Genomic DNA, 13786 nt, shown 5'->3' on the forward strand with positions numbered 1-13786 from the left:
ATATGCGCACACCACCATACCACTGAGACGTCTGACTTTAGACGCTCTTATTTCCCGTTTTCACGTTTTATATACTTTGATCGTCTGATTTCACGAAAACAAATGATATCACGAGAAAGAGAAAGAGGTTTAATATTCAAGCTTTTCGTATACACACAGTCAGCTGCCATGTTGTGGTGAGTTTGACATTGTGCAATAGTCGGGTATGCGCATGCGTAAAGTAAATCGGATCGAGTGAGTTTAACTTAGTTTAATGTTGTTTAATGCAATCAGACAGGACTTTTCTGCGTGGACGTATGGCCTGTCAAGGCCAGGAAAGAAAGGAGTTTTTTGACACAGTGGGCGTTCCCGCATAACTTCCGGGTATGATGATGATGATGTCACACGCATATCCTTTAGTCTATACAATCAGATATAGGACGATTCTGTTTGGACGTACAGTATCGTGTCAATGGAAAAATTGCGGCTGTATAGTTGCCGCCGTTTACTTCATGGCAAGACGCCCGTGGTCTGCGTAAAAGGTCTATTCACGGCGAGACGTTTCAAAGGTTTAAAACGGAACAAAAGGAATACCTACATGTGTTCTGTGTGCAACATGTGGACAGTGTGAAGGTTTTTTACACGGGGAAAATGACACAGGCGGAGCAGAGACGTGATGTCAGTCAGTCAAACAAACAATGTCCAAGGTCTGCATGTCTCTCTCTCTCTCTCTCTCTCTCTCTCTCTCTCTCTCTGCGTGTGTGTGTGTGTGCGTGCGTGCTTGCGTGCACACACACACACACACACACACACACGTGCAGCATTGTTTGTTATAATAATGCCTGATGAATGAAGGGTGTCTTTACCCGATGGAGGGTCGTGCACACACACACACACACACACACACACACACGCACACGCACACACGCACGTACAGTATGCGCGCACACATAGAGGGAATCAATGGGATGATTCAATAGCATCTGTTTCTGTGTGTCCAGAGGGACTCGCTAGCGCACACACACACACACACACACACACACACACACACACACACACAGCGGGAAGCTTCTAGAGTGTTTGGTCCCAGAACACTGCAGTCAATATACTGTCCATTTTTAGGGCACGATTCAGCGCCTTCTTCATCTGTCACAGTGGTAACCCATTTTGGTGTTTTTTTAAAGCATCATGTTACACTTTAGCTATTGAAAAATAGCAGATCTACAAGCTGTCGTGATCATAGTTGCGTCACCGAGTGCCGCGCTATGAACAACGACAATTACACGGGACTGCGGCCGTGAAAATCTGCTTGCGCAAAAATCGACCCCCCTCGATCAACTTCTCCGAGCATATTTAAAGAAAAAGGGAGAACATGACTTGATAAGAAGGGGGGCATATGGTGTTTAAAAGGCCAGGGAGAACATGTGTGTTTAAAAAGAGGTGCAGCCAGCCAGCTTTCATGGCAGTGTGTTCCATATAGTGTAGTCTGGGTGCAGAAGGCACACGGTCGCCTTTTGGTTTCAGGTGAGAGGGAGGAGGGATCTTCAGGACCATCTGGTGACCTAGTGGAGTCAGGGGGGATTGATGAGGGCAGATATACAGGGAGGTGCCACTGTGCCAGGCCATGAAGGGCTTCTAATAATGATATGATATATGATAGTACTTTATTGTCAGTTTCACACTGAAATTTGTCTTGCAACACAGCAGCCTATAGTATGCAGAACACATATACACACATTTGACATAACATAAAGAACAAGACAATTTACATACAGAAAAACATGAAGAAACTGCCTCCCCCTGACCAGCCGGGGCGCCTGATGGAGGGGAAAGGAACTGGGTGGAATAACGTGTTCCTTCCACGCGCTACGTCCAACAAGGGAAACTCCCCCCTGTCAGGTGTAAAGGAGCAACTTGGACACTCGGACACTCGGGCATGAAGGAAGCATGAGTTCAAGTCCGTTGCACTCCCCATGTTGGTGGAGGGTGTGTAGAGCCCAGGATCACATTAGATGATTGACACAGGGGTGAAAAATGGGTTACAAAATCGTGGGATAAAAAAAATATATATATAAAGACATGAAGATAAGAGCAGTATCCACCGCTTAGATTACCCCGTGGCTACTACAACTCCAGATTAAGCCTCAAGGTCGACTGGTGGGCAAAGGACCTCTTTAGTCTGACCTTATTGTATGCTGGTATACACCATATCTCCTTCCTGAAGGTAGCAGCCTATATTCTCCATACAACACATGCTTAGCATTAGAGGTGATGTTCCTTGCTAACCTTAGGATGCTGTTATCATACGTGGATGTATAAAGTTTCTGAAGTTGTTGTCCAACAATCTTTGAACAATAAATGTTCAGTTGTTGCAGCATTTGTGACTTTAGGGCTGCAGAGTGACAAATATCCATACCAGGTGGTACTACAGTACTGATTAATAACAGTAGTACTGTATACAGTACATCCATACCAGGTGGTACTACAGTATACTGAAGAACACTCATAATAACAGAAGGGAAAAACAAAAGAAGACTAAACGCACGCCTGTCATTGAAAAAGGCGCGTCAGTCTCTGCCCGTCTGTAAAGGACCTGTTGAGAGAGACCGTAACAAACGGGGGCAGCGGTGGCCGAACGGTTTGCGGAGCGGTCTTGATATCGGAAGGTCGCTATAGTTCGTATCCCCGGACCGGCACGTTCAAAATTACCACCGCTGAAGTGCCCTTGGACAAGGCATTGAACCCCTACCATGAAATGTTCTATGAGCAGGGCCTGGCTGTAAACAAGTTCTTGAGCTTATAGTCCAGTTACCCTGGGTAAACATAGTACCTTTCCTTAACTGGCTAAACGCATTCATCATTGTTTTTGTTTTTGTATGTTTTTTTTTACAGCCTTTGCATCACATTTCATTCAAATGTTTTTACCCCCAGGTTGTTAAGTATGTTCTGACCTTGTCCTTTTGTCTTCCTCTGTTACAGTTCGGCAGATGAGAAGTTCCGCTGGAACAACCAAGGTAATGACTCGGCATTATAAAACACTCTATAGTACAGTAAATAATAACAACCAAGGTAATGACTCAGCATTATAAAGCACTCTATAGTACAGTAAATAATAACAACCAAGGTAATGACTCGGCATTATAAAACACTCTATAGTACAGTAAATAATAACAACCAAGGTAATGACTCTGCATTATAAAACACTCTATAGTACAGTAAATAATAACAACCAAGGTAATGACTCTGCATTATAAAGCACTCTATAGTACAGTAAATAATAACAACCAAGGTAATGACTCTGCATTATAAAGCACTCTATAGTACAGTAAATAATAACAACCAAGGTAATGACTCGGCATTATAAAACACTCTATAGTACAGTAAATAATAACAACCAAGGTAATGACTCTGCATTATAAAGCACTCTATAGTACAGTAAATAATAACAACCAAGGTAATGACTCTGCATTATAAAACACTCTATAGTACAGTAAATAATAACAACCAAGGTAATGACTCTGCATTATAAAACACTCTATAGTACAGTAAATAATAACAACCAAGGTAATGACTCTGCATTATAAAGCACTCTATAGTACAGTAAATAATAACAAACAAGGTAATGACTCGGCATTATAAAACACTCTATAGTACAGTAAATAATAACAACCAAGGTAATGACTCTGCATTATAAAACACTCTATAGTACAGTAAATAATAACAACCAAGGTAATGACTCTGCATTATAAAGCACTCTATAGTACAGTAAATAATAACAACCAAGGTAATGACTCTGCATTATAAAGCACTCTATAGTACAGTAAATAATAACAACCAAGGTAATGACTCTGCATTATAAAGCACTCTATAGTACAGTAAATAATAACAACCAAGGTAATGACTCTGCATTATAAAGCACTCTATAGTACAGTAAATAATAACAACCAAGGTAATGACTCTGCATTATAAAACACTCTATAGTACAGTAAATAATAACAACCAAGGTAATGACTCTGCATTATAAAACACTCTATAGTACAGTAAATAATAACAACCAAGGTAATGACTCTGCATTATAAAGCACTCTATAGTACAGTAAATAATAACAACCAAGGTAATGACTCTGCATTATAAAGCACTCTATAGTACAGTAAATAATAACAACCAAGGTAATGACTCTGCATTATAAAGCACTCTATAGTACAGTAAATAATAACAACCAAGGTAATGACTCTGCATTATAAAGCACTCTATAGTACAGTAAATAATAACAACCAAGGTAATGACTCTGCATTATAAAGCACTCTATAGTACAGTAAATAATAACAACCAAGGTAATGACTCTGCATTATAAAGCACTCTATAGTACAGTAAATAATAACAACCAAGGTAATGACTCGGCATTATAAAACACTCTATAGTACAGTAAATAATAACAACCAAGGTAATGACTCTGCATTATAAAGCACTCTATAGTACAGTAAATAATAACAACCAAGGTAATGACTCTGCATTATAAAGCACTCTATAGTACAGTAAATAATAACAACCAAGGTAATGACTCTGCATTATAAAGCACTCTATAGTACAGTAAATAATAACAACCAAGGTAATGACTCTGCATTATAAAACACTCTATAGTACAGTAAATAATAACAACCAAGGTAATGACTCTGCATTATAAAACACTCTATAGTACAGTAAATAATAACAACCAAGGTAATGACTCTGCATTATAAAACACTCTATAGTACAGTAAATAATAACAACCAAGGTAATGACTCTGCATTATAAAACACTCTATAGTACAGTAAATAATAACAACCAAGGTAATGACTCTGCATTATAAAGCACTCTATAGTACAGTAAATAATAACAACCAAGGTAATGACTCGGCATTATAAAACACTCTATAGTACAGTAAATAATAACAACCAAGGTAATGACTCGGCATTATAAAACACTCTATAGTACAGTAAATAATAACAACCAAGGTAATGACTCTGCATTATAAAGCACTCTATAGTACAGTAAATAATAACAACCAAGGTAATGACTCTGCATTATAAAGCACTCTATAGTACAGTAAATAATAACAACCAAGGTAATGACTCTGCATTATAAAGCACTCTATAGTACAGTAAATAATAACAACCAAGGTAATGACTCTGCATTATAAAACACTCTATAGTACAGTAAATAATAACAACCAAGGTAATGACTCTGCATTATAAAACACTCTATAGTACAGTAAATAATAACAACCAAGGTAATGACTCTGCATTATAAAGCACTCTATAGTACAGTAAATAATAACAACCAAGGTAATGACTCTGCATTATAAAGCACTCTATAGTACAGTAAATAATAACAACCAAGGTAATGACTCGGCATTATAAAACACTCTATAGTACAGTAAATAATAACAACCAAGGTAATGACTCTGCATTATAAAGCACTCTATAGTACAGTAAATAATAACAACCAAGGTAATGACTCTGCATTATAAAGCACTCTATAGTACAGTAAATAATAACAACCAAGGTAATGACTCTGCATTATAAAGCACTCTATAGTACAGTAAATAATAACAACCAAGGTAATGACTCTGCATTATAAAGCACTCTATAGTACAGTAAATAATAACAACCAAGGTAATGACTCTGCATTATAAAGCACTCTATAGTACAGTAAATAATAACAACCAAGGTAATGACTCTGCATTATAAAGCACTCTATAGTACAGTAAATAATAACAACCAAGGTAATGACTCTGCATTATAAAGCACTCTATAGTACAGTAAATAATAACAACCAAGGTAATGACTCTGCATTATAAAACACTCTATAGTACAGTAAATAATAACAACCAAGGTAATGACTCGGCATTATAAAACACTCTATAGTACAGTAAATAATAACAACCAAGGTAATGACTCTGCATTATAAAGCACTCTATAGTACAGTAAATAATAACAACCAAGGTAATGACTCTGCATTATAAAGCACTCTATAGTACAGTAAATAATAACAACCAAGGTAATGACTCTGCATTATAAAACACTCTATAGTACAGTAAATAATAACAACCAAGGTAATGACTCGGCATTATAAAACACTCTATAGTACAGTAAATAATAACAACCAAGGTAATGACTCTGCATTATAAAGCACTCTATAGTACAGTAAATAATAACAACCAAGGTAATGACTCTGCATTATAAAGCACTCTATAGTACAGTAAATAATAACAACCAAGGTAATGACTCTGCATTATAAAGCACTCTATAGTACAGTAAATAATAACAACCAAGGTAATGACTCTGCATTATAAAGCACTCTATAGTACAGTAAATAATAACAACCAAGGTAATGACTCTGCATTATAAAGCACTCTATAGTACAGTAAATAATAACAACCAAGGTAATGACTCGGCATTATAAAACACTCTATAGTACAGTAAATAATAACAACCAAGGTAATGACTCTGCATTATAAAGCACTCTATAGTACAGTAAATAATAACAACCAAGGTAATGACTCGGCATTATAAAACACTCTATAGTACAGTAAATAATAACAACCAAGGTAATGACTCTGCATTATAAAACACTCTATAGTACAGTAAATAATAACAACCAAGGTAATGACTCTGCATTATAAAGCACTCTATAGTACAGTAAATAATAACAACCAAGGTAATGACTCTGCATTATAAAACACTCTATAGTACAGTAAATAATAACAACCAAGGTAATGACTCTGCATTATAAAGCACTCTATAGTACAGTAAATAATAACAACCAAGGTAATGACTCTGCATTATAAAGCACTCTATAGTACAGTAAATAATAACAACCAAGGTAATGACTCTGCATTATAAAGCACTCTATAGTACAGTAAATAATAACAACCAAGGTAATGACTCTGCATTATAAAACACTCTATAGTACAGTAAATAATAACAACCAAGGTAATGACTCTGCATTATAAAGCACTCTATAGTACAGTAAATAATAACAACCAAGGTAATGACTCTGCATTATAAAACACTCTATAGTACAGTAAATAATAACAACCAAGGTAATGACTCTGCATTATAAAACACTCTATAGTACAGTAAATAATAACAACCAAGGTAATGACTCTGCATTATAAAGCACTCTATAGTACAGTAAATAATAACAACCAAGGTAATGACTCTGCATTATAAAACACTCTATAGTACAGTAAATAATAACAACCAAGGTAATGACTCTGCATTATAAAGCACTCTATAGTACAGTAAATAATAACAACCAAGGTAATGACTCTGCATTATAAAGCACTCTATAGTACAGTAAATAATAACAACCAAGGTAATGACTCTGCATTATAAAGCACTCTATAGTACAGTAAATAATAACAACCAAGGTAATGACTCTGCATTATAAAGCACTCTATAGTACAGTAAATAATAACAACCAAGGTAATGACTCTGCATTATAAAACACTCTATAGTACAGTAAATAATAACAACCAAGGTAATGACTCTGCATTATAAAGCACTCTATAGTACAGTAAATAATAACGACCAAGGTAATGACTCTGCATTATAAAGCACTCTATAGTACAGTAAATAATAACAACCAAGGTAATGACTCTGCATTATAAAACACTCTATAGTACAGTAAATAATAACAACCAAGGTAATGACTCTGCATTATAAAGCACTCTATAGTACAGTAAATAATAACAACCAAGGTAATGACTCTGCATTATAAAGCACTCTATAGTACAGTAAATAATAACAACCAAGGTAATGACTCTGCATTATAAAGCACTCTATAGTACAGTAAATAATAACAACCAAGGTAATGACTCTGCATTATAAAGCACTCTATAGTACAGTAAATAATAACAACCAAGGTAATGACTCTGCATTATAAAGCACTCTATAGTACAGTAAATAATAACAACCAAGGTAATGACTCTGCATTATAAAGCACTCTATAGTACAGTAAATAATAACAACCAAGGTAATGACTCTGCATTATAAAACACTCTATAGTACAGTAAATAATAACAACCAAGGTAATGACTCTGCATTATAAAGCACTCTATAGTACAGTAAATAATAACAACCAAGGTAATGACTCTGCATTATAAAACACTCTATAGTACAGTAAATAATAACAACCAAGGTAATGACTCTGCATTATAAAGCACTCTATAGTACAGTAAATAATAACAACCAAGGTAATGACTCTGCATTATAAAACACTCTATAGTACAGTAAATAATAACAACCAAGGTAATGACTCTGCATTATAAAACACTCTATAGTACAGTAAATAATAACAACCAAGGTAATGACTCTGCATTATAAAACACTCTATAGTACAGTAAATAATAACAACCAAGGTAATGACTCTGCATTATAAAGCACTCTATAGTACAGTAAATAATAACAACCAAGGTAATGACTCTGCATTATAAAGCACTCTATAGTACAGTAAATAATAACAACCAAGGTAATGACTCTGCATTATAAAACACTCTATAGTACAGTAAATAATAACAACCAAGGTAATGACTCTGCATTATAAAGCACTCTATAGTACAGTAAATAATAACAACCAAGGTAATGACTCGGCATTATAAAGCACTCTATAGTACAGTAAATAATAACAACCAAGGTAATGACTCGGCATTATAAAGCACTCTATAGTACAGTAAATAATAACAACCAAGGTAATGACTCTGCATTATAAAGCACTCTATAGTACAGTAAATAATAACGACCAAGGTAATGACTCGGCATTATAAAGCACTCTATAGTACAGTAAATAATAACAACCAAGGTAATGACTCGGCATTATAAAACACTCTATAGTACAGTAAATAATAACAACCAAGGTAATGACTCTGCATTATAAAGCACTCTATAGTACAGTAAATAATAACAACCAAGGTAATGACTCTGCATTATAAAGCACTCTATAGTACAGTAAATAATAACAACCAAGGTAATGACTCGGCATTATAAAACACTCTATAGTACAGTAAATAATAACAACCAAGGTAATGACTCTGCATTATAAAGCACTCTATAGTACAGTAAATAATAACAACCAAGGTAATGACTCGGCATTATAAAACACACTATAGTACAGTAAATAATAACAACCAAGGTAATGACTCTGCATTATAAAGCACTCTATAGTACAGTAAATAATAACAACCAAGGTAATGACTCTGCATTATAAAGCACTCTATAGTACAGTAAATAATAACAACCAAGGTAATGACTCTGCATTATAAAACACTCTATAGTACAGTAAATAATAACAACCAAGGTAATGACTCTGCATTATAAAGCACTCTATAGTACAGTAAATAATAACAACCAAGGTAATGACTCTGCATTATAAAGCACTCTATAGTACAGTAAATAATAACAACCAAGGTAATGACTCTGCATTATAAAGCACTCTATAGTACAGTAAATAATAACAACCAAGGTAATGACTCTGCATTATAAAGCACTCTATAGTACAGTAAATAATAACAACCAAGGTAATGACTCGGCATTATAAAACACTCTATAGTACAGTAAATAATAACAACCAAGGTAATGACTCTGCATTATAAAGCACTCTATAGTACAGTAAATAATAACAACCAAGGTAATGACTCTGCATTATAAAACACTCTATAGTACAGTAAATAATAACAAACAAGGTAATGACTCGGCATTATAAAACACTCTATAGTACAGTAAATAATAACAACCAAGGTAATGACTCGGCATTATAAAGCACTCTATAGTACAGTAAATAATAACAACCAAGGTAATGACTCTGCATTATAAAGCACTCTATAGTACAGTAAATAATAACAACCAAGGTAATGACTCTGCATTATAAAGCACTCTATAGTACAGTAAATAATAACAACCAAGGTAATGACTCTGCATTATAAAGCACTCTATAGTACAGTAAATAATAACAAACAAGGTAATGACTCGGCATTATAAAACACTCTATAGTACAGTAAATAATAACAACCAAGGTAATGACTCGGCATTATAAAGCACTCTATAGTACAGTAAATATAATTCTCTCTGGCTGTCCTTCTCGTCTTGTCTGTTTCATCGCAGTCGAGCAGCCATGGGGAAAAGTATACTCAAAGTACTAAAAGTTCCAAATACTGCACTGTAGATATATAGTACAAGTCCGCGGGATTCAACATTGACTTGAGTAAAAGTACAAAGGAAAGGTATTGATATCAAAATACTCCGGTAAAGTAAGTAAACAGTACTTGTCACTCCCGCCATAGTCATAAAACGACACAGTAGTTCTGGATACTGAATGGATTTATTCAAGCTCTTGTCATCACAGCTCAAATAAACAACCGTAAAACTACATCAAATAAAGCATAAAGAAACAAACACTCGTATTAACATCAAATCAAGTCATAACATTGTACAATACCAGTAAATTAATGCGAAAAACAAAAGGAAATACAAATAACACACCTTGCTGGCTGCATATAGACTCAAGTGGGGGGAATTAATCCAAGTGCCCGCGACAGACTCACAGCAACACAAACTGCAATAATACAATTAACCCACTATTCAAACTGTATAATGTAGACTTGATGCCATGATTCAGAAACACTTCAGTAACATACCCGTCTGTCTTATACCCGTCTGTCTTATACCTGTCTGTCTTACATATACCTGTCTGTCTTACACATACCTGTCTGTCTTACATACCTGTCTGTCTTACACATACCTGTCTGTCTTACATACCTGTCTGTCTTACACATGCCTGTCTGTCTTACATACCTGTCTGTCTTACACATACCTGTCTGTCTTACATACCTGACTGTCTTACACATACCTGTCTGTCTTACATACCTGTCTGTCTTACACATACCTGTCTGTCTTATACCCGTCTGTCTTATACCTGTCTGTCTTACATATACCTGTCTGTCTTACACATACCTGTCTGTCTTACACATACCTGTCTGTCTTACTGCACGTTCAAACGCTCATGAACAAGCAGAAGCTTTGGTGTTACACACGTGTGCGTCTTACGTTAAACTACACTATTTAAAGGTTCCGGAAACAATAACACAATTACTATACTTCCGGTAACTCAAATAACATGTAAAAGTATAGGTTCAGGTTCAGGGGCAAAAAGCTGTGATATACAAAATAAATAACAACAAATATAACAGAAATGAGAACTGACGATGGCAGTCACAGTACTTGAGTATAGCCTACATGCGTGTATTCCCTTCTGGCTCCAGCAACTATATGGAATGAACTTCCCACTGCAATCAGATATTCTACTGTTAGATGGATGTTAGTTTCTTGAATGAATGAATGAATGAACGCATTTTATTTATATAGCACCTTTCCAAACATGTATAGTTACAAAGTGTGACAGGTTATAGACGGCAAACATAATGGACATCAAAAACAACAAAAATCCAAGACGTCAGAAACATTATTAACACAATCATTCCCGGGATTCCTTCAAAATAGGAGCTCTGGGGTGCCGGAAAGACATTGATTGATTGATTTAAATGTATTAACAGTTTGCAGAATTACAGTACATTTCAAGCACAAACTCAATACAAAGACTGTTAACTGTGAGTGGACGACCCAATTAAGCATTACACTTGTTTACAAGAGGGTCCTCCACCATGTTCAATTCATCAAAACATTTAGAGACGTACAAATAGACACTTCAATATAATCAAAGAACAGAACGGGAATTCATCATAAAGGAAGCAAAAAGGGAAAAGAAACATATACAGTGAGGGGAAAGGGGGGGGGGGGGGGCACTTTTACTCTGAATAAACTATAAATCTATTTGACGAAGGCCTGTGGAGACCAACGTTGAACTTCACAGTCTCTCGGTCTCGGCGGGTTCGCTGTTGACCGATATACTGTACATATACTGTATATTGAATCAAGTTATCAGGTATAAAATTGTAACTGAAGTTTTCTCCCCTCCCCCCCCCTCCCAAGTTAACACACCAGGGACGCCTGTTATATTTCCGTCTCTGGTTCTCTCTCTCTCCCTCTCTCTCTCTCCCTCCCTGTGTATATTATTTTCTCTTTTATTCACACAGAATAAGTGGGTATATACTGTAGTCCTTGGAGGCAAAAAATCCAAAGCAAAATTAATAATATTTAATGCCTTCAAACAGCTATTTAGTTGTACAGCTTTTTGTTGTTATAGGAGAACGGAAACAGACAGTTGCGGCTTATACAATCACACGGCATCGCACACGTCTCAGCAACGCATTTTACACAGAGTACAAGAACTCTTTCCTCGGGCATAGCGATGATCACTGCGGCACACTCGACAAGTTGTGAAAAATAGCTGTCTGAACTGAAGGCATTTAACCCATTTAGGCCTGAAAAAAATGTCTTCTGAAATACCTAATATGTTTCTAGGCCTATATCACTCAATATTTCATGTCAAGGACCCCAAAAATTATCTGTAATTGGCCTCCGAGACCCCCATCTGAAAATATCTTGTTCCAGAGACCTCCCCACACAGAAGCAAAGACTTGTGTTAAAAACGTTTGTTCTGAAAAAATATATTCCAAATTTGCGACACATTTTCACGATTTTTCAAAAATAGCAGACCTACAAGCTCGTAGCGCGCCACTCGGTGGCGCGCTACGAGCTTGTAGATCTGCTATTTTTCAATAGCTAAAACATAGCATAATGCTAACACCAAAAGGGGTTCCCGCCCAGAATGGTTTAAGCTCTCTTTACTCAACCATAAGTCTTGTCTTGCGGGGCTTAATTGTTTCAGCTTGTTTCCTCGTCTCTCTCTCTCTCTCTCTCCGAGTTGTCTCAGACTGTGTCTATATAACTCGCCCCGGCCCTGAGACAAGTTGGACGTTTGGAGGTGGATTGATCGTCTCGTATAGGCCACGGTCGGCGACCTCATGGTCGAAACAAAGCCCTTTGATTGGCAGCAGTGCTGAGGAGCGGGAGCGTTCACGCTCCAGCTGACTATAGGCAATATAGGACGGAACGGAACGGAGAGGAGAGGAAAAGGCTCTCCCACGGCGTGTGTGCTGCTGGGGGGTTAAAGGGACACTTCACCCTTTTTGCAAAAAATATATGTTAATGACGTTTAGGAGCTTTAGAACACTTTCCTGGGGGTCTTTATGTGTGTAATATGTGGTTTTAGATATTTTAGATTGTAGCAGTGAGCCTGTTGTCTCTGATGTCATGGACACTGGGCTCACTTCCTTCCTGGACTACATGTTGTCTCAGTAAGACAGCTCTCCCCCCTATCCACAAGGAGGAGCAGTGCACCAAAGAATTATGGGAATTGTAGTCCAGGAAGGTAGTGAGACCAGTGTCCATGACATCAGAGACAACAGGCTCACTGCTACAATCTAAAATATCTAAAACCACATATTACACACATAAAGATATAGCATTAATTTCTACTTGCAAAAAATAGATTTCAACCTTACTACTACTTTGTACTACTATGACTAAGACTAAAAAAATATGTTAAAAAAAAAAAAAAAAAAAGTTTGATGAAAAATGTATAATAATTATATAAATTAATAATTTACATTTGGGGGATATCTTTTACAATAATGAATAAAACATGTTCTAGACATTCTAATGATCACAAAAAAACATATTACAATTATTGTACCTACTTTTATTAGGGCTAAAGGTCAAAAGTCTTAGGTTAAAAAATGTTCAAAATCATCCAGACATTTTTAATTTGTGTGAATTTCAGCCTCTGTGGGGGGGTATTTATATGCAAA

General features: G+C 36.1%; 1 protein-coding gene across 1 annotated transcript in view; it reads left to right on the top strand.

The window, feature by feature from the left end:
• Positions 1-13786, top strand: part of LOC308325443 (catenin delta-2-like) — a gene marked incomplete at both ends in the record, with an annotated part of 160386 nt that overhangs the window by 50858 nt on the left and 95742 nt on the right. Inside the window, 1 exon segment of the mRNA XM_080777935.1 lies at positions 2959-2993. Within this exon segment, the coding sequence (XP_080634061.1) occupies positions 2959-2993 (35 nt within the window).

This window comes from Protomyctophum bolini (genome assembly GCF_963924005.1).
Source record: "Protomyctophum bolini genome assembly, chromosome: 12".
Classification (NCBI taxonomy): Eukaryota; Metazoa; Chordata; class Actinopteri; order Myctophiformes; family Myctophidae; genus Protomyctophum; species Protomyctophum bolini.